The sequence below is a fragment of the Etheostoma cragini genome, chromosome 11, assembly GCF_013103735.1.
Source record: "Etheostoma cragini isolate CJK2018 chromosome 11, CSU_Ecrag_1.0, whole genome shotgun sequence".
Lineage (NCBI taxonomy): Eukaryota > Metazoa > Chordata > Actinopteri > Perciformes > Percidae > Etheostoma > Etheostoma cragini.
This window is the reverse complement of record NC_048417.1, coordinates 5,188,069-5,211,159: the sequence shown is the minus strand read 5'-3', so window position 1 is coordinate 5,211,159 and position 23,091 is coordinate 5,188,069. Positions and strand designations below refer to the sequence as shown.

General features: G+C 41.5%; 1 protein-coding gene and 1 long non-coding RNA gene across 2 annotated transcripts in view; one reads left to right on the top strand and one right to left on the bottom strand.

The window, feature by feature from the left end:
• Positions 1-23,091, bottom strand: part of itgb5 (integrin, beta 5) — a 53,116-nt gene that overhangs the window by 18,797 nt on the left and 11,228 nt on the right. Inside the window, exons 9-11 of the mRNA XM_034885307.1 lie at positions 21,108-21,242; positions 9,765-9,939; positions 7,587-7,841 (exon numbers count right to left, since the gene is read on the bottom strand). Coding sequence (XP_034741198.1) covers positions 7,587-7,841; positions 9,765-9,939; positions 21,108-21,242 — 565 coding nt within the window. The remainder of the gene's footprint in view (positions 1-7,586; positions 7,842-9,764; positions 9,940-21,107; positions 21,243-23,091) is intronic.
• The window catches only part of LOC117952780, a 15,756-nt gene continuing 973 nt past the window's right edge, over positions 8,309-23,091 (top strand). Inside the window, exon 1 of the long non-coding RNA XR_004658502.1 lies at positions 8,309-8,519. This is a non-coding gene — a long non-coding RNA (uncharacterized LOC117952780). The remainder of the gene's footprint in view (positions 8,520-23,091) is intronic.

Here is a 23,091-nt window from a genome sequence, read left to right as displayed (position 1 = left end):
ATATATATATATATATATATATATATATGCCGACATATCAGATTTTTAAATAACCAAATATTAGTATTGGTATCGGCCTTAAAAATCCTTTATCGGTCGGGCTCTAAAAAGCTTTAAAAAGGATTAAAGGCTCCAGGTAACTATAGTAAAATCGAATATTATTCTCTACCACTCTTGTACTAATCCACTCAACCACTCAATTCATCTTTTGAAAACAATCCCATGTGCGACACATCCACTCAAACTTCAACTTTGGGACTCATGTGAAGTGGGTTTTCATTATGCCATATTTTAGCAGCAGTGTTCCCTTTGTCGGTCCGTCCGTCTGTGTAAAACAGCTAAGAAATGTGGGCTATTAAAAAGTGCAGGCCAATACAAGCACTCTCTAGTATGCTGAGCCAAGCTGTTTGTCATTAGAAATAAACAGAGCGCCAATATCTGGTCTGTATGAGATGTGGGGGGTAGAAGCCTTCTTCTTGGGTTATGTTTGTGTGGCAGTAAAATAATAATGACACCTTCAAAATGAGCAGCCTGCAAAGCTCAGTAAAACTAGAAGAACATGTAGAGGGATCAGACTGGGCGCAATCACAGGTATCTACTGCTCTGACGTGTGATTTCTTCGTGGGTGACAACACATGCTTGACAGACAACAATCATTACCAGCCATGAAAATAGTGTTTACTTGTAGATTCTGCTCAGTCTCCGAGTCATCGGATGCCTCGACATCCACTGATATTACTCACAGTAAGCAGAAGACAAAAGCCTTTAAAAGGCTTTGTGGAGACACAATGATTATCTCTGTGACCCACGTTTCATAACACTGAAGCAACCAGCTCTTTGTTAAAGGCTGACATTTTGGTCTGTAAGCATTTCCTTTGTTGACACTCCAAGCAGTGCTGGGGGAAAACATAATAATTATCTTGTACTTTAAAATTTAGTGAAATACAGGTATTCTTCAAACTGAGCTTGATAGCATTTTCTTAGTTTAAACAGGGATTTACACTGTGTGTTGGATGGGCGGCACTGCAGAAATGGCAATCAAAAGAATCAATTCCTATTACATCTTTAAACATTAAGGGTTTTCAGCTATTAAATCTATTATAGCAGCTTTAAGTAACATAACGGTAAAGTAACAACACTTTCAATTGTACAGGATATTTTAGTACTACGTCTAGGCCTCAGCATGCCAGTCCAGGATCTGTTTCCAATCCCTTAAAGTGCCTATGTTATAAGCACTAGCATATATGCTCTTCTCAATTACCAAACACCGCTACCACACACACTTGTTCACCATAATCTCCAAAAGAACTACTTCCATGTCCCTGTTCGGCAGGTATTCCTAGTTTAGAAGAAGTCTCCCGGCTAATCCTACATTGTACTGACCAAAGTTGGAGAGAGAGTTATCTAGCTGATATGATCTCACCCATCTACTGCTCATGTGCGATTCCCAACAAATATAGTATAGAATTAAACTCTGTAGCTAAAACATGTGAGATGTCTTACTCTGTAGCTAAGACAGAGACCTAAACAGAGAGGGTGAAAACCGGATCTGCAGCAATGTGCAGTACAACAAAAATATGGTGTTTTTTGAAAATTAAACCATGTAACTTATTCTGGTACAACCTCTAAATGCAATTATGAAACTGAAAATGAGCAAATTATGGGCACTTTAAATCTTTTATACAACAGACTTAATTCAGAAGCTCTCTTTTTATTTGTTTTCCCTTCAACACCATGCTTCAACACACTGAGGACAGCACAGCATGCGCCTGACATCCAGCAGGCAGCTGTGATGTGAAACAGTCCGCTGTTTAGCTTTCAGGATCCAAATCCTGGGGACCTCAGAATGCTGATGAACCACCCAAGAGACAGAAATGGCTGAAAGCCTGAGAGACTTCAAAATAAGCCCTGAATACAGCTGCTGAGCCCACAAAATGAAACCCAAACCTTTCTCACTTGATTGTGTAAACGCATTTTTGCGTGCTGGAACACATACAGTGTGACTTTTGCTGTGGAGCATGAGTCTGATTGGTGTGGGTTGTATTTGTGGCTCCAGTGTCAAACTGGGAAAAGCAGTGCACGTGAACAGCATGTTAAAATCTGAGCCTTGCTTGTAGACGGGTTGTAATTTACAAGGGCATTTCCTGAGCTTTTTGCTTCACACCCCCGCCCCCTTCGTTTCAGGTACTTTTTGTTGCCAGTTTTAACTCTGAGTAGACCTAAATTACGACCTCAAACAAACCAAAACTACTAGTGCAAATACACACCTGCAAGTTGCTAAGACACGATTAGTTTACACACTGATAGGATCAGGGTGTGGCCTTGCACCTGCAGTATTTCACCAGAGAAACCTGAGGTCTTTGTCTGCAGCGGTCAAGTTCAGTCAAGTCTCAAAAAGCAGTGGAGGAGGGAGGAGTCAGCCGGTGTCTGCTTCACCTCGAGCTCCGAGGACTGAGCGTCAGGTGCTGCTCGGGTAGCTTTGCTTAGTAGGACACAATTCACATGAAATACACCTCAAAACCAATATCCCGTTCAAGGTGGAACCATTGTTTGCACAGAATTGTGAAATCATTGCTTATACAAAAGACGAGAGGTGAAATACATGATTTTAAAAAATGCATCTTCGCTTTGGGCAAACCTAATTGCTCCTGATTACTGACCATGAATACCGCCACACGACTGACACAATCTCACAGCCAAAAGGTCATCTACACCTTAAGCATTAGTCAGTACTGCCATAGATGAGGAATTAGTGTGTGGTAAAATCAATCTCCATAACCGGTTACATGTATGGGTAGTGGCACACTTTCCCCAACATTTACTTACTTCTTTCCTGTTTAAAAGTAGGTATTTCACGAATTGAGAAACGGGCTGTGAGTGCTAAAATGTGTAAAATAGTATCACTTTCATACAAAGTTTGTAATAATTTTCAGTAGTAATGAGTCTGGTGTTGCTTGTGATCTTCTGACTGCCTGGGTGCTGTCAGCCAAACATTAAAGGGGAATTCCGGTCAATTTCAACACGTAGCACTGTTTGTAAATTCGGAGTGTTTTCAGTAGCGAGAAAAACAAAACCAATCGCTGTTGCCTACCCCGTGTTATCCTCCTGCTAGAGTTAGCACCCGACAGGCTTAAACGGGGCAGGTTTTAAATGTGTTTTTAGCCTTTAAACATTTTTAAAATGTCATTACAAGTGCCTACCCATATGAAGTGATTCCTTCTAAGCGAACACAGTGACTCGGACTGCTGTAGATGAAAGTTGGGCGGGCTACAGGTTTGTTTTTTCCACGTGGCAAGCTGATCGGACTGGACTTGGGGGCGTGGCATTCTTTTTACAAAAATATATTAATTATTATAAAAATGTATTTGAAGATAGCCAATGTATACTTAAATTTGGGCAAATATTAAATGCACCAATCAGATTGAATCGTATCTCTATGTATGGCGCCAAATCAGTTTAACATCAAATCGCACTAAATCGTTTCATTTTAAAATGTATCACCCCTGAACCGTTTCGTCCTATGAGTAAGAGATGCACACCCCTAATACACAGGGAGTTATCTCTAACAGATATGCTACAAACTTGAGGGAAACGGGTAGGACAAAACAAGATACTTTTATAGTAAGACAGTGTCTTCAGTTCACATGACAATGACAGAACATGCTTCCCAAAAAGGAATAATACAACATCTTGAATGTCACATTGGTTAACTGAAGTGCAGAGTTTTCTCTCATATTTAATAGACAGTCCCATGTAATGCTTTACAAAGGGAGATTTTAATTGTCGTCAACTCTTCAAAGGAAGCAAGACCCAATTATGTTCACTAAAAAGCTCATGCATTTGAAGGAATTTCTGCTGTCCAGTGGCAGCAATGAGCTTCACACCAACAAAATGTCTGATATTTTTCCTGGAACGGGAAAGTTTGCTGGATCTAACTACGGGATACTATGTTCTAACAACAAAAACATAAGAAATATTGTTCAGTGACAGCTGTTCTGGGCTGAAGCTGCTCATATTGTATCGTGTTGTTCAGGAGTATTACCTGTGTTTCCACATGTCTTCGCTGCGGCTCTGATAACATTTTAAACTTCTCTATTTTACCTGCACTGTCCCTTCCTGTCGGAATGTTTTCTAAAGCTGAGAAAAGTTAGTCTCGTTTAAAACTGACAAGGCCTTTAACAAAACAAACAGACCCCTTAAACCAAATAGTTTTCTTCAGCAAAGCATAGTTCCAGTAATGCTCGGCACGAACATGAATAAACACACGCTCCCATTTACCCTATTAAAAAGGAGACACTGCATGCATGCACACACGGAGTACGTTCTCACACACACACACACACAGTTTTATTTATGAGGTAAAAGAGGGTTAGTGTAACTCTGGAATTAAAGTCACGCTATTTCTGGCAACTGGAGACGGCTGAGCACTTAGACCATTATTTAGAACCAGCTGCAGAGTCTACAAAGGAGATGTGGGTCAGGGGGTCAGGAGGGCGAGGAAGTCAGGACTTACTGAAGCATCGTTGCAAACACACCGAAGAGAAGAGAACCAAACCGAGCAACCCAGCCCGATAATGTACTTTAAGAGCAGATTAAGTTAAAAAAAAACGATAAATACAAATTTTGGCAATGACCCGCTTCAATTTGGATGTGAAAAGGTATGTCCTGAGGAAGTACATTCTACAGCTGAACAAGACACTTTATAGTCAAAGATGATGCTAACAGCTTCCTGCTCCCAACTCTTCCATATCTATATGGAAGAGTAAAACTAGAAATGTGAGGTGACCTCTAGCTCACCCAGTAAGAGCGCGCGCCCCATCTAGGCTGAGTCCTTTGCAGTGGCCCGGGCTTGAAATCCCACTTGCGGCCCTTTGCTGCATCTTACAGTCAACCTCCTGGTATCCCATAAAATAACTCAATGAAGTAGTTGCCAAGACAAGAATAATACAAGAAATATCACACGTTCAACAACCCGATCTGCCAATGTGACCGTGGCTCACTCTCTAACCAGCAAAAAAGACAAAAAAACACCACTGCGGATAGCATGCCAGCTGATTTCCTCTTTACTAAAACCTGCTGCGCCTTTAGGCAGTTTATCAGTCTGAACACTGATTTTCCCAGACAAGATTGTAAATGAGTAGAGTAGAGTCGCTGCTCCTTCGCGTCGAAAGGAGCCAGTTGAGGTGGTTCGGGCATCTGGTAAGGATGCCTCCTGGGCGCCTCCCTAGGGAGGTGTTCCAGGCACGTCCAGCTGGGAGGAGGCCTCGGGGAAGACCCAGGACTAGGTGGCGAGATTATATCTCCAACCTGGCCTGGGAACGCCTCGGGATCCCCCAGTCGGAGCTGGTTGATGTGGCTCGGGAAAGGAAAGTTTTGGGTCCCCTGCTGGAGCTGCTGCCCCCGCGACCCGATACCGGATAAGCGGTCGAAGATGGATGGATGGATGGAAGACTGTAAATGAGCAGCTCTCAACCAAGTGTGACCAATCCAGGTGGAGCGCAATACTGTTAACAAGATATTTTTGCTTGCTTAGGGGCTCGAAAAAGACCTTATTAGTATTTCTTGTGTGTTTTCTGAGGAACGTGAGGGCACAGAGTAGTTTTTACAGCATGCCTTAACACAGGGCACTCCGGAATAATGAACTGACAGATAGGGAGGAAAGTGTGGAGGAGGCGTACCGTTTGGTATCATTAGGAACTCATTACGGCTCCACACTGGGCAACCACGCTGAGAAAGGAGTAGAGAAGAGAAGAGCAGCAGAAGGTAGTGGACTGTTAAGTTTTAATGACTGCTTATGGATGATCAGCACAAACAAACCATTCTGCATCTGTGCCTTCAGGGTGTCCAGCCTTGCTGCTGACTAAACGAAAGACTTCCGTTTCTAATGGGTATAGATAAATAAAGGCGGGCATTGTGTTAGGGGATTGCACCAAAGCTGGCCCCTCTGTCACAAAGCGCTCTCTGTGGTTTCACAGGAACAGCCATTGGCTTTGGGATGAGCCAGTGAGCCCCTCCCCTTCTTCCAGGCTAGAGGTCTCGCACCACAACTTGGACCCGATGTTCTGGGAACACAACAGTTTGGCCTGTTTGGTAGAGCGGAGCAGATACTCTGAGCCAAGCCTGCCTTTTCATACCGAGTCTCTTTGGCCATCAGAGTAAAGCAGGGACGGCTTTATAGTTGAGTTGATAGTTAACTATGAGTTTATAGTTGGCATCAGTAAACAAATCCCTGATTAATACAGCATATTTATGCCTCACAATGGCAATGGTGATAATTAAGGGCCACAGGGCTTCAGCTCAAAGCTTTCAGAGTTCCAATACAATCTCAGTGAGTATGTTTACATGCACACCAATGTTTCCACTATTATTCCAATGATGAAAATATTATTACGTAAACAGCATATTCCGAATAAGGCCTTTTTCTGAATTTAGTATTTTCCGATTGAGACATGTGGTAGATGCCGGCATTATTCTGGTTTTAGAGACATTCTTTGGCCTCTTGCCAGTTTACGGTCTGCTCTGTGCGTTGCTATGGTTGTTGGACACAAACCAACCAAACAACAGTTTGGCAAGGCTGCGGTAGAGATGCATGCCCAAAATAAAAGAAGGAAAAACGCAGATACTTTTAAACATTATTAAAGACTTGGATATCAACAGTTTTTGGGATATGCACCAACATCGTAACACCAACCTTTTCAAGAGGGTGGTTGAAGGAATAAATAAGGGAGGCTGTGTTCGCATGGTCGAACAAGTCCGCCAACGGTGGAAAACTTTGAAAAACCCTATTTTGTACACATGTTGTGCATGTTACATGTAAACCGGAATAAGAGTGGAATATTCACTTTTATTTGCCATAAAAACAGCTTGGTCGGAATACTGTCTTTTAATGGAATATAATGTGCACATAAACATAGTCAGGGTTGTTGGTTTTGGTCATACATTGCTTGTGCTAAATTTGTCTCATACTGTATTTACTTCAATCTATTTTCCAGAAAAACAAAAGCAAAGCAAAAAAGTCTTTCCCCCTCTCTCCGGTCCTCGATCATTCCAAGACAAGTATCAAACCAAACCAAACCCCCTGAGGCAGACACAAAACAAAACACGAGCTGCTCAACATCCGAACAACTACTATTGCAGCTGCTCCTCTGAGCTTCTCTCGGGAGCGAAGCCAGCAGCCCTGCAGGTGACTCTTTCAGCTCACTTGAAAAATAAAAAACGCTGGGTTGGGTCTCAGAGAAGTCAGGAGAGGGCCAAACCACCAAGACACACCCAGAGCAGGTATGGGAACGTGACTCAACACCATGAATGTGTATTATATTTAACCATAACCCACAACAAGCAGCAAATCTAAAGAGCTTACAGCATGTTTGATGTCAGCTTGTATTCTCATTAAGTTCAATACCCAGCGAGGTGCGGTGTCTCAACAGCTGTGGTTCAAACCACCACTTCAATACAAGCACAGCAACTCAAACAAGAAGTCAAACACAAGGACTCTCTTCACATGGCCCTGGCAGCAGAATTCAAACTTAACTCCGGCCAACTCCGCTTCAGCGGCTAGGTAGACAATCTGTGGATGACAATAGTACCTGAGCAGAGGACGCCTTTGTGTCTGGCACAGGAGAAGTCGTCACACTCGCAGTAGCTGCCGTAGATCTTGCCAAACTCGGACTCGTAGCACAGACACTGGTTGCAGCTGCACTCTCCTCGCCCGCTGCAGATCTGCTTGCCCTCGGCTTCCCTGCAGGCGCTGATGTACATGCTGCTGGCTTCGCCCTCCTGGCACTCGCAGCGGGCGCCCAGGTACCCCGGCTCACAGTGACAAGTCCCGCAGTTATACGTACCTGTAACAGGCAAGTGTTACTTTATTTTGCTGACTGATTTGAGACAGGTCTTTCACGTCCAGATACAATGTATTTCTTCATTTATTCTGCAGGATTTTTCAGCTACAAATATCAACGTCTATTGATTAGAGATGTAGAAACAGAAACTACATTGGTTGAGATATTAAACTATGCGTGTGTGCGGTAAATGGTCAGACGCGTCCGGAGAGGGTGAAACAGATGTTATGTAACAATAGCATGTTGATGTACCTGTCATAAAACAGTGTTAAAACATGAAGGTGTGAAATGCCCTATGACTGCACCGGTTCAGCAGTCCTGTCTATTGGTGTTTTTCCACTGCTTTGTACCTGCTCGACTTGCCTCTACTTGTTTGGTTTTCCATTAGCTATCCAATAACTAACAGGTACATTTTTTAATATCAACTCCATCAACGTCCCAAGCGAGCTAAGGCAACACCAAAACAGACTACTGACTGGTCAAAGAGAATCGTCTCTAATCAGTGCATCATCGTTGCTAGCGACAGACGGGGGTGTCCTGAACAAACCCGCCATTTTGAAAAAGTTTAGCCAGCTGTGTTTCTTTTATTTGCTGCCTCCGGCTTCTTTTAAAACTAAATTTGTCTTCTGCCGAGAATCAAAGACAACACACCTTTGACGTTCTGTGTGTGTCTCGCGTTAGGTCATGGCAATTTCCTGCGGTGTCGCCATGACGACCAGCCATGGAAAATGGAGGACAGGGCACCGCGGCCAAGTCGAGACGATACTAGCAGTGGGTAAGCGCCATATGTGTCTGTCCTTGTCCCATGTGTGAATTTTGTTATTAACATATGAGTGGTGTTATGAACTGATACTCTTCCAGTCTTCCACACTTTCTGTCTTATAATTTCCTATTCTGTATTATTTAGGATGTACTGTAATGTGCATATTAATTATTGCATTTTCCCATTATAAAAGAATTGTAAGGACCTTAGGAAGAATATGCAATGCAGGAGCCAATGAGAGTCCCAAATAAACAAACAAACTTCCATTTCTAGCTGTTCTACTCATTTCAAGCCTTCTAGGGAGTACAGTAGTTCCCAAATCTGAAATGTTTCCAGTCAGATGATAGTGCTTTGTTTCTTGCCCACTTGCACTTGGTTTTGATTTTTCCAGGTAGTCATTTCAGGCACCCACTACATCTCTAAATGTGTACAGAAATAAATGAATGTGTTCCTGCATTAAAATATACAACGTAATACTGACTGTATCTCAAATACCATATATATATATATATATCTTAAAAGTTAAAAATACGGTTAGAGTATATTTATGGCCATCATTATCTCAACAACAACCACAGGTCAGAGCATCTCAATAATCAGGCCAAAGAAAGTAGTAGAGTGTTTGTAGTTACTCAAGACCAAGTATCAGGTATGACATCACTGATTAAGGTGTTCAACCTTTCTTGAAGGTTTTTTAACCTACAGGAAGCAGAAGTTGTCTCTCCTGCATGATTAAAAAGCCCTTTTTTTCTTTACAGGCCAAGGATTTTTATGTTGCCTTGCCTTCAAAATTGTTGCGTTTCCTACTTTAAGAACATGTTGATCCAGTTTAATTAACATTTAACAAAAAAGAAACCATGAAATGAAAAGGCAAATTAGCTGCTAATTATATCTAACGGACAAATACATGGGACAGTTGGTCAAGGCCACACCCCCACCCTCCACTAAGGTCTATATAAAAGGGCCTTTAGATATAGTATTAGGGGACCACTAAGGTCTATATAAAAGAGACTTCAGATACAGTATTAGGGGACCACTAAGGTCTATATAAAAGCCTCCAAAAAGCACCATGTCATTGGACCTTCAAACATTTAGCTCCCTGTAGATTCATGTAAATGTTCATTAATAAATGGAAAAGTGGAGAGCCAGATGACCTACTGTACCTATGGAGCTGCAGATGCTGCTGTTGGTTTGTGCTGTCCGGCTGCAGCCGCAGTCACACTGATAATCCACAGACACCTCCAAACGTTCTTTGAACCCCACCGGCTTGATGGTGAAGCTCTGGTCGGTGCCGCGGGGGGGGCAGCTCCTCGCCTCCACACTCACGTTGAACGACACCTGCAAAGATATTTAGATCCCTTTTACTTGTACCTGCTCTTAAAAAAATATTCTTCCTGCTTAGATCTTCCCTCAAAGGCTCTAGCTCGACCTTCCTAGAACTCGTTGATTCCCTCAGCTTACCTGCTGAACCGGAGGAGGACTGACTTCCTTCTAGGCTGCTCCACTCGACGTAAACGGAAAGATAAAAAAAGTCCCATTTAACACAATATACTTTCTTTTTAGGACGTTGTACATTACGCTTGGGAGATTTATAAACTGCACTCTTTTCTTGACGACTCATTAAACAAAACAAAAGAAGCTCATATCGCAGAACGGTAACACTGAAATTTGAGTGGTTTTGAACACACGGTAGACCCTGAAGGCGTTAATTGGCCCAAGCTTAGTCTAACACAGCAGTCAAAGAGCATAAACAAAATATGTATACACTCAACGCTGCGGACCCGGTTCAACCTCGACCTGCAGCCCAATGTCATTTCCCCTCTCTCCCCTTTTCATGTCTTCAGCTGTCCTATCAAATAAAGGCCTAAAATCTAAAAAAAAAAATGACGGTTATGGTCCGTCAGTGCATTAATCCTTAATCGTGCAGGTCCGCATCGCGATGCAACGATTAATTTCAACACCCCTAATTTAGATGGTGTGATTAGAAATAAAAATACACCAAATACCAGCACTGATGGAGAAAGGATAGTGACTTCCTGTTTGTAGAATTTGAAGAGTTCAGGGCAAGTTCAGATGATTTGAGATATGGAGGTGCATTGTATACAGTAGAAACCTCATACAGCATCTAAACCACAATTCCCACCCTACACCTTTTAAGGTGAGCCAACACAGCTACTATCCAAATACCAGGCCGCTGCTCATGTAGTACATGAACTACATGAATCCGTCTTCTTTAGCTTACACCAGAAGGCTTATTTCATCCAAAGATGAGTTTCCAGAGTGATGTGTGTGATGTGGCTGTGCAGAAAGCGGGACCTTATACCTACACCCATCCGATTGCTCTGAGGAAGGAAGTCTTGACAAGAGGAGCAACCCAACCCCAAGCGTTTCTGTCCCAACATAAGCACGTTTGTCTGGTATTTTCCTCATATTTACTCAATCCCAGCAGGCGTCCTTAACACCGTCTGTTCTAGGGGTCGACCGATCCAGGGCCAATGTCGACAGCGATTATTAGTAATTAATGAGACCAATAACAGATATTTGAACTCGCATTTACAGAAAACAAAAACATGTTTTAGTCAAAACTAACTTAAAGTGACTAAATGTAACTTGTTCTCTTATTGTAAATGAATGATTCTCTGTCTGAGAAAAAACATTCATTGCAACTGTATGACCTCCCTGTAACGCTAACTCAGTAATAGAGGGGTTAATACTGCACTGCAAAGAAAATAACATTGTGACACCAGGTGTGGTAAAAACATGTTTTTTTTTTGTCCAAAGCGGCTGCTAGAATCAACATTAACTAAAATTACAGTTACTTTAAATTAAATTTTGAAATGTTAAAAACTCCAACACAAAAGTTGGTCTAAATGATTTAAGCAATAATGTAATATACAACTGAAACTCTAAACATAATATACAATCAATAAAATTAATAAATAATAACAAAAACAGCTTCCTGGAGTCTAAACATGCAAACAGTTTAGTGCAAGTGTTGCAGACCACATGCATACAGAGCTATAGCGCAGCCACAGTAGTGCATTTTTTTAATAATTGACTTTATCGGTCATCAGTAAAATAAAACAGATACAGATAATCTGCAAATTGCCAAAATATCTGCCCTGATAATGGGCAAGGCCGATAATTGGTCAATCCCTAGTCTGTTCAATGCCCAAACAAGCTCAGGGGTTTTCTTAGAGGCTGCATTGACTTTAAAGGTGCACTATGAGTGCATGGTTTCAGTGCAATTTCATTTTTTGTCTCAAACCACAGACACAAACCTCTTTGATCCGCTAGCTGCTTGGCCCCTGGATATACGGTGATAAAGCCCGGTCTGGGGAGATAACACAGGGGCCGTAAATGTCAAACCACATTCCAGCCAATCACCAACAAGATGGTTGGGGGTGGGGGTTAGTGACATTTAGTCAGTTTTAGTCATGACACGTACAGAAACATGGGGAGGAGGGGCGAGCTTGTTCTGTTGGAAATTCACTTGGAACGTCAACAGAAGTGACCACGCAGGGACTCGAAGTACACCTTTAACTGATAAAATGATATGGCAAACTTGCAAATCTGACTGCAGAAATAGTGCAAAGTTTCAACTTGACACCACGTATTGCTAATTGCTAAACCGAAACGCACACAGCAGACAGTAACACATGGCTCTGTCCTCCTAGGGTCCGTTTCAGAAAGCAGGTTTAGGGAAAACGAGTTTGTTAACCCTGAGCAGAGGGAAACGCTGGGCTTCCCGTTTCAGAAAGGGAGGTTATTTAAACCTGAGAAAGGGTAGGTAACTTAACCTTAGAGTCAGTTACTATGGTAACCAAGCCTGGGAACCTAACCTGGTCGACAGCAGGTTTTCTTCTTCAGTATACCTCGTTTCTCTCAGTCTTCTTCCCGACACAGCGCTCTTTCCTTTCTTCATTCACGCTCTCAGCTGCAGTTTTGTCATTTGTATGAATAAAAAAAATTAAAAAACAACAACTTTATTAGTTTATTAACTGTGCTAGGCAGACTATAAAACTTTTTTGTTCTGAACTTGGCATTCCCTCTGGTCGACGATCCCGTTGCTGAAGAAGCTTTATTACTTCTCAGGGAGTTAAACATACATCGACCCCGGCTATAGATGCCTTTTCATTTCCAGATATTGGCCTTCCTATTTGAAAGGAATTTTTTTTTTTTTCGATCAGATATGTAGATAACTTATCCGTCCTCATATCACTAAAGTAACCCATCGTGGACATGCTCTTACATTCCATCACATTTTTTTGTGTTGCATTGTGTTTTTTGTGTGCAAACGACAGTTTTCTTTACAACAGTGGTGATGCAGAGCATATTAGTAAAGCCACTGTATGGCGCCGTCAGAAGAATGTAACTCACTGTGTTCCCTGGACACAAACCAGTGAGAGCCATTAAAAAGAAATCAATGATTTTAAATTATAATTCCGCTACTGACGGGGTGCTGCAACCTCTAAATGGGATTAGTAGTAGTTTTACCTTTTTTGCACCTAAATGCAATGGTGTAATGCCATTTCAGTCTTAACCATTATTAGTATAGGTTACCTGTGATTAAAAATGAAATGAATACACTATATTAGAGCTAAAGCAATGACTCAAGCAGAAATGTTCTCCCACAAACATTTTTTGCAATTTTACAGCAGCAGCAGTGTTGCTTTAAAAAAAAAAACTAAATACATGCTTAAACTCGCATGTGCGCATGATTATTTCCGCCTACCAGTTTGTTTGTGGTAGTTACCATGGGGAATCTTAGTATCATAGCTCCATTCATGCTGCCTTTTTATTGCGCTGGTGCACGCGCTTAACTCTGAGTCAACCTACTAAAATCAGCTGTTATGAAAATGTCCCATCTCAGGGTAGATCGACTGATCAGGGTGCGGCTCAGAGTTTGTTAAACCTCCTTCCTGAGATGGACTCCAGATTCTTGGATCCGAAAGAAAAACAATGATTGTGAGGTTTCCATGGCACATTTTAACTTTAGAAAGCTGAAGAAAGACTAAGGTAAGCACGGTTGCATATTCTCACCTGTTCTGTTTCTGAGACCAAAGCGGTAACTAGGGGGAGGAAGTATTACTCTGCTTTGAAGCTCTGACTTGCTCTGACTAAAGCATTTGACCCTCAGAAGACAATCTGACATCTTCCACCAAAAGCAAATATTCTACATCTGCAGCACCTGCTGCTCATGGCAGGAACATCCTGTGTTTGGATCTAGATCTCCTGAGTAAAAAGGGCATTTCAAGAATAGTTTGTCATAACCTGGGCAAGGCCTGTTCCGTTCCAAATGTGTTTTTATCTAACATTGGGAATGTCTGCTCCAAGATCCCTGAAGTCTGGGAGAAAGACCTCCGCTCCCTGTGAAAGGAACGAGTAGTTCAGAAAGCTGATCATGTATTAACTCAACCTGAGCACGGATTTTTTAGTGAATTTGTAGCTGTGCCATCAGGTCGGCGCTATTTTGTCTGCAAATTCTTTCATTCTTTCGGCCAATGGGCTACTGCATTCAAATTGTTGATCTATGCTCTTGCTGTCACTGGCATGTTGATATTGATGTGAATGCTGATTGTTGTCGTTACTCTTGCACTTATATATGACATGGATGGGATAGACTGTCAAAAGAAATTGCCCCTTGGGGATTGAATAGTTTTCTGTATCCGTTTCTGATAAACAGTCTTTCTCTGTCTAGATTTGGGGAGTACCCTTTTTTAATTAACTTATTAATACAGGAAATTTCACACTGTAAATAGATCCCATGAACTAGACTAATAAAAAAGCCACTACAATGTATAACTGAAAGGAAGCCAGGCATAAACTCCACTGTTACAGGCTATTTAAAATGACCAAAGCCCACAGATTACAGAGGAAGAGAAGTTGGAGAAAACATGTAAGCACATGTATGGTTGGTCTGTTGTCAATCATGTACCAATGTAAAACATCATCCAGGGCGCCAGGATAGCTCAGTTGGTAGAGCGGGCGCCCATATATATAGAGGTTCGACGCAGCAGGCCCGAATTTGACTCCGACCTGCGGCCAATCGCTGCATGTCATTCCTCCCCTCTCTCCCCATCCATTTATTCAGCTGTCCTGTCGATAAAGGCCAAAAATGCCCCAAATTATCTTCATTTTTTATTTTTTTTTATTAAAAAAAACATCATCCTAACGCTTAATGCACCGATAGTTTTCTGCATCCAGCAAATCCAGCTGCAGAACTCATCAACTTCCCCAGCTCTAAACCTCAATACCCACAATTCCATTCATCAAAATTCAGATATTGCTGATTGGGCTGTACCCAATAGTTTGAAGCCGTGAATCTTAATTCATACAGTTGACATTAAAAATCTAAATCAACATTAAGTGATTTGTCTTTGAATGTCTATTGTACACCTGTATTAACGAAGCGCTCAAGCAGTAATCAGAGATCACCATAAATGACATTACTGTATCCACAACAACCAAAACTAACTATTTTGGCTTTCACACAATTATAGTACCGGTAAATTACACTGATTCAATGAAATTGATTTAATAAAAAAAGACAAACTCATTATAGCCAATGAATCACGTTATTCACAATAATGATGCCATAAAAGTACATTTCAAGCTTCATCTGAAAATGCCAAAAGAAGCTTTGGAAGTATTATAAAAAAAAAAAAAAAAAAGCAGCCCTGTTGGGCAATTATTTTAACTAGATAGTTTATCATGCAAACATTCAAACTAGGGCTGCACAATATATATATACATTTTTTTTATTATCGCTGCAATATCAGCTGGCACAATAACCATGTTGCGAAAGACACTCAGAGATGATCTGTATTAGGTGTAAGTAAATATCAGTAGAAAACTGCACTTTAAAATGTAACTAGTTCTTTTTTAGTGGCGTCTTTTAATGGTCAGTTCAATATGTTCAATAAAATAAAGCTGAAATGATTTCCTTTCATTTGTTTTAAATTCAAGAAGCAATGTGTTGTGTTTGAGCAGAATACTGAAAGCAGCACAAAGGCAGAGCTGACAACACTTTAATATCAGTTTATTTATTACAAGTAATTTCGTTATCGCAACATTCAACAACGTCCATATTTTACTTTATATAGTGCAGCCCTAATACAAACCATTACCAATGAGCAATGCATGAATCTATTAGTTTATGGGGTGATTAGAGTGGAGTGTTTCTTTTTTTTTGTTTTCTTTACTTCAGTCCAGCATTCAACACAAGCTGATCCAGGAAGAGCCTACATCACATGTCGACGGGATTCCCCCCACCACTTCAGCGCGGGAAGCTTAACAAGGTAACGAGGGACACAATTAAATTAACTGTAAATGTGAATCTCGAGGAGGCCTGTTCGCCCAATCATGTGGCTGGTTGGGACAACTGACAAGTTAGTGGAGAAGCACAGGGTGGGGAAACTTAAGAGTGAGTAGTAGGAAAATAGAAGGCATTTAGGGATGACGGGGGGAAGGAAAGAAGGTTAGAGATGATTCTAAAAGCATTGTGAAAATACCTCAACACACAGTTGGGTGAGCGATGTGATTATTTAAACAGACTCAGACACCCGCGATGTACCACAGAGCGCCCCAGGAGGTCGTTCCAGCCTGGCCTATGGCCATCACGCCCCCTTCTGAGTGTTACACGTTTAGTGTCAAAACTGGTCTCACAGCACGCATCTTCACATTACACTACAATATTCTTGGAGGATTAAGTACAATTACTTTTATAGTCGACTTTGCAGCGTTTAGGGCGTGTCCAAATCCACTTACAGAGACATCTCCCAATCACTTTAAGCCAGGCGCGTTTGTATCTTGACACATTGCTTTAATGATAGTGGATTTGCACTGTAATATTTTTATATCTAATCTTTTGCATGTGTTTGTGCTGCTGCGCTTTCCTGTGTGTGTGTGTAACAAGCATTGTGTTTGCTGTTAAAAGAACAATGAAAGCTGCGCTAATGACTTTGGACCAGTTTTTTGTTGGTCGATGGCGCGGTCACTTTCCGCTGCCTCAAGAAAATAATATAACAAGAATACATCTGAACACACCTCCCTGTAAGACCAGTCCCCCTCATTCCCTCAATAGACTTCATGTACCATCAGTACTGATGGACACCCACATCAAAAGGTGTTAACTGTGGAAGAAGCATTTTAAAATTGTATCCCAAAAGAGACTTTCACAACCATTTTCCTTCTGATAAAACAATAAAAAAGACAGATGATGGAAAAACTTATGACTTAAATTAAATTCACTGCATAAAACCCCAGAAGGACCATACAAAACAACATATAATCAAATTAAAATGCTTCTGGTTTGTTTGGAGAAATTATTTAATTAGCGTAGACTTGGTTTCATTTGATTAGTGGTCATACATTTCTGCAGTGTAACAGTGAAAAGGACACCGGCGTGACTACATCCACTACAGCTAAACCTCTCTCCTCCTGCCAGTTCCCTTTCTTTCACGGCTTGCAGTTTCACAGGCCTTCTCCTGCCTACTTTTGTGTGAGGTCATTGAGATGCAGCATCAGGCTTGATGGCGAGCTCACACAGACACAGTGACTGACACCCGGGCCATATCCTCAGCACAGGCTGGCAAGATTGGCACCCAGTGGACTGAGCCGCTCTCTCCGTCTCCTTTCACTCCTAAGTATAAAAGACATGAGCAAGTCCCCTCCATCTATTCACTGCTGTTGTTCTGCCTCAAATCCTTCACCACCCGTTCCCATCCCGAAACCGTCCCGGGAATATAATGCAGCCGAGTGTGGAGCACGGGGTGTTTTGGGAGAAAAATTCCACCACGCTGCTGCACCAACAGCATGTAAGAAGCTGCCTCCTGGCCAGCATTTTTAATAGATCCAGGACTCATTCCTAATCTTAATTGAAGCATGTATAGAATACAAAGTGACCACCACAGAGAGGTCTGTGCAAAATGCAAAGCAATTAAGATGTACGGTCATGCTGTGTCACCTGACCTCTGCTTTTGTTCACAGAAGACAGCAACTGAGAAGGCTTACAGCCAAGGAAAATACAGCAGTCTTCAAACATTCAATATACTGTTCCTCCATACAAGACGTCCGCTTACTGCTGCTGTCCCGTCCATCAGTGCTGGATAACTGGTATCACAAAGCCGGCGATCACCTTGCCTAACTTTCATATTCCCAATTCAGCTACGAATGCATTCATTTGAAACAGGCAGAGTTTTTTTTGTTTTTTTAAATCATAAAGCAAATCACATGCCACGGCATCTGTGGTTACATGGACAATATTTGTTCAACCTGACTGAAATTATTCTTATTTGAGATTCCAGATTCAGTGTTTACATGGACGCTCAACCAAGTGGTCCGATAAGGGTTACTTGGTTATTGGTCCGATTTAATCACAACTTTTTATTTTTAAAATTACACAAAGCGCTTATGGCTGCTGTATAGCATCTCTTTTGCTGGGAACATTAAAGATTTTTTTTCCAACTGTATTGAGGAAGGGTATCCCGCTTTGTTCATTAACGCTCAAATACAAGCTTTGAGCTTGTTCACCGTTCAACAATCTTTAAATCCTTTGAGGTCTTGAACAAAAAAGTAGTATCAGCCACAGACCAGTTTTGTTTTGCTCCAGCTACGTTTCCTTCACTCCGTCCAACGTCCCAGAATGTATCTATTCCAACTGGGATTAAGTGTTTTCGTGGTCAGTAGGCGCCAATATTTTCCTATTGAACGGACTATCAAAAAGGTTTACCCCACCCCTCTCCACCCAATTGAAAGGCCCTTGTATTTTTATTCTAAAAAAGGATATTTTTCTTGTTATCGGTTGAATATTAGGGACTTGGCCAAAGTCCTGTGACACGTCTAAGAACATGTTTAATACTCAAAACTGTGTTTATAAAATGCACAGGGCTGTGTTAATGTGGGCATGTTGCTACTGTACATGTACCAGCAAGCAGATCCAGAAAGTCCAGTTGAAGGTAACAGATCTACGAGCCGCAACGCGTATCAGACAGCAAAACACGACACAGCTGTTTATAATGACAAGAGACGGTTTTCTGAAGTCCGGGAAATTGTCACAGGAGTAATCCCACTTCATCCCCGGCCTTGATGACCAGGAGGAAAAAGGCCAGCGGAGAGGCTGGATGCAGCCTTAGGACAGTGGGTGAGACCTAAAGCTTTGCCCATAGCTGTACCAGCTGTTGATTGGTGCCAGCTGAGAGGCAAAAAAAACAAATGTTCCCTCAGCAGTGAACAGTTTCTTCCAAAAGAGCTGTGATAATGCTATCTTCCCTTTGTTTAGAAGCAGTAGATCATTTGAAAGCTTGATATAAGCAGTTCAAAGTACAAGATAAAATACAAGAGATCCACAGCTATGGGACAAACAAGAAGATCGGTAGGGAGTGTATCAAAGTGTGTGTCCTGGAGTGAACCTCACACACTCAGAGACTCAGTCAGTTGAAGTGACTTCCATTACTGTGGATACTTTTCAGGTGCCAACACTGTCTCTGTGGTTACAGTGAGGAGCAATAAAAAAATAAAAATAAAACTCCCCCTCCATCTGGGTTTGATTTCATCAGACAGGAACTCTCCCTCTAAGAGGACTCAAAGGTCACACAGTGTTTGCTGCCAAGACTGCCAAGTCACAACTTGCTTTCTTTAGTCATTGACTGTGGTTAATAACAACTCTTTAGGGGAGCAGAAGGATAAGGGCTGGCCGACATGACCTAAAAATCTATTTTGCCACTTTCCATTTTGAATTGCCATTTGCAAAATGCATATTCAAATTGCATGACGAAATTGAAAATTGAAATTGACAAATGCAAAATAAATTCTGATTTGAATAAAACTGGCCAAAAAAAACAGAAAATGTCCATACAATTGTGTCATTATTCACAAAAGAAAGTCAAATGGGCGATATGGAGAAAATCAAATATCACAATATTTTGACCAAATACCTCAATATCGATGCTGAAAACATAGTGTAGTGTTGTATTGGTTCTTTAGCTAAAATATGTAAACAATGAGATTTTTTGATAAATAATCATCAGTAATGTAGATATAATGACTATGTGGGTAAAGGCAAATAATAGAACAGTTACAACAGTCTGGTAAGTTCAGAAAATTACATAACTTCACCGTAATTAAAGCCTTAAAAATCGGGAAAAGACCCCACTTATGCCATATTACAATATCTAAAATCAAAGACAATATCTAGTCTTACATCACAATATTGATATTATATCAATATATTGCCCTGCTCTACATACTGTACGTGTATGTTTCTCCAGGACAATACCATAGCCTGAAAAGCTCATGGGTCAAATCAAAAACTGAATGCGTCTGACAGGCCACTGCTCTCAGAAAATCCTTCAGCAAAATCTCAAAGTCAAGGAATAATCTCATTCATTCAAAGACAGGCATCCTGAAGATGACAAACAAAACTGACAAAGACAGTAAAGTCACAAAGGAATATAAAATGGTGTAGCTGAAGACTACCAGGCTGCTGCAATACTTTTACACAATGCATAAAACAATAAAAGGTGCCCTGCCACATGTATTTCATTACTTTGTGGTAATGTCTGAAGTTCTACCATGGACTCTAACATTTATGGAAACAAAATGCCTTGGGTACATTATATCAAACCATTCTGGCGTGGTATAGAAACCCCGCCGGAAGACTCAGCTCAATGTGTGCCAGTTCTCATTTATATTCAAAGAGCTAAGCTGCTTGACTCTGATTGGCTAATAGCTAGCCAATAAGAGCCTGCTATTGATTACCCAGCGCAACGGGGCGAGATCATGAATAGTTATGACCTCAAGCAGCATGACATCAGACTGACCGCCTGTTGTAACTGAACGGATTTCTCCGCTAATTTCTTTTCAGTGACTAGTGCTGACAGAGGAGGTAGCAGCATGACACAAACGCATATGGATCTAACATGTTTCAAAAAATGCAAGTAAAAACTGTTTTGAGTGGCAGGGCACCTTTAAAAAAAAAAAAGGTCCCATAGCATAAAAATGTCACTTTATGAGTTTTTTTAACATCAATATCCATTCCCCCAGCATTCCTATGGTCCCCCAGTTTCTAGAAATGGTGATGGTGTGACCCGAGCCCTGGGTATCCTGCTCTGCCTTTGAGAAAATGAAAGCTCAGATGGGCCAATCTGGAATTTTCCCCTTATGAGGTCATAAGGGGCAAGGTTACCTCCCTTTCTCGGCTTTGCCCGCCCAGAGAATTTGGAAAACAAGCAAAGTGGTAGTTGGTCAAGGCCGCACCCCCAGCCTCCACCCTGCCCCCCCTCTCCTCCTACTCTAAAGCTATAGACTCAGAAATGGCACATGCTAAGGAAAGCTCATTGTGTGACTGGCTGAAGTGGCTGTAATTCTGCACCATGGATGGACAAGAGACTTCCGATACAGTATTAGGGGACCACTAAACTCTATGTAAAAGCTTTCAAAGAGCACCATGTCGTGGGACCTTTAATGTGAGGTGTGTTAGAGAGAGGAGAAGAGCGTGGACTCACCGTGTCTCCTATCTTCAAGTCGGCACACTTTCTGAGGCCTGGCAGCGGCTTTCCATCCTGGCAGGTGGCGGTGAAGGAAAGGCTCATGTCCTCTGGGTGATCCCACACCGACAGCTCCACTTTAGAGCGGATGTTCTGTGGAGGACACACCCAAAACAACACAGAGATTGTTGGGACAGGTTAGTGACTTTTTTTTAAATGAATTACTTTTTTTGCATGGTGAAATAAATCCTTTTAGGCTTCTCGGTAGGATTTCTAGCAGTTACCATTGTGCACATAAAACATTTCCTGAAACTGGTACAAAATGCTGCTGCATGCCTATTAATTGGCAAAAGCAAGTACGGGCAGGTTTCACCTATTTTACCTCTCTGAGCTCCTGCAGCCCTACACGCCAAGCCTTTCTCTCAGGTCAGTGACCAGCTGCTCCCGACGGTGCCTAAAGCTAGGCTTAAGATCAGAGAGGACCAAGCGTTTGTTGTTGCAGCTCCAAAACTTTGGAATGGGCTGCCTCTGCACATTAGACAGGCCTCCTCTGTCTCATTTAAAAACTCTTCTTAAAACCCACCTCTTCTCTTTGGCTTTTAACACAAGGTAGAGTGTTGATCTTATGTGTATACTTACATGCATATTTTTTACTATATGCTGGCAGTGCATTTTAGTAATTTCCTTTTTTCTATTTATTTTATTACTTTTATCCTTCTTTTTGGTGACTCAATTTATTTTGTGCTTTTATTGTATTATCTATTTATTCTGTTGTCTTTTTGTGCAGCACTTTGGAAACCTTGTGTTTGTTAAAATCGTGCTCTATAATTAAAAGGATTGGAAACTAGAGCCACATTACTATAGACGCCTCCGACGCCGACATTTCTGTTAAAGCCACCTCAGAGTATCTTTTCAGGCCTGGTACTGTTGTTGAGTAACCACGTGGAAAAGAGTGAAACACAGAGAATGTGTTGCCTTGGTTAGGCACATTTTTGTAGTTAATCTTACCAAAACCACAAGCGTTGTGCATGGAGGCAGGTTGTATGTGTGTGGATGTGAAACACTATGGCTGTTTGCGATGCCAGCAGCATGTGGCTCTATGCAACATGTGCAGACCTAAGCTGTAGTCACTCATGGCACATTTACTGCATCGTAACTGTGCCAAGGATAAATCACACGGATATGCATGCCCTCATAGGATTGCGCTCCCACACACACTTCTGACCGGTAACACAATCACAGCAAGGCCTGTAACAATTATAAGATAACTGTCTGAATGTCAATTCTTGTACGTAACCACGGTTTCTTTGTTTAACCGCAATTAATGGCTAGCATTAGCTAAGGTCTTAAAGTGCACATTTTTATTTAAAAAAAAAAAACACTTTTCTGGCATTTGGGGTGTTATTTTGTGTCTCTGGTGCTTTCACACCAACGTGGAAAAAAACTATTCATGCTGTTTTGAGTGAGATACGGTTTCTGAATGTCCTCTGTCTTCAGTCTCCGGGTGAGCTGTGGCTAATTATAGCACATGCTAGCGCTAGCATGCTAGCTCGTTCTCAATGGCAAAACACTGCTAAAACATACACTAGTTTAACATAATCTACAAAAGAACTACTTCCTGTCCCTGTTCTGCAGGTATTCCACTAGTGCCCCTCATCTAGAAGAAGTCTCCTAGCCAATCCTGCCTTGTACTGACCAAAGTTGGAGAAAGAGTTATCTAGCTGATGTGATTTTACCTAGATACTGAGCATGTGCGACTCCCAACAAAGATAGTATAGAAGTGAGATGTCTCACTCTGTAGCTAAAACAGAGACCTAAACACACAGGCTGAAAAGAGGAGCTGCAGCAATGTGCGGTACAACAAAAATATGGTGTTTTAAAAAAAGAAAATGCAACCATGTAAATCTATCCTGGTACAACCTCAAAATAAAGTAATGAACCTGAAAATGTTCTGTAATATATACACGTTCACTGCAAAATAAATGTCAGGGGGGGGGGGGGG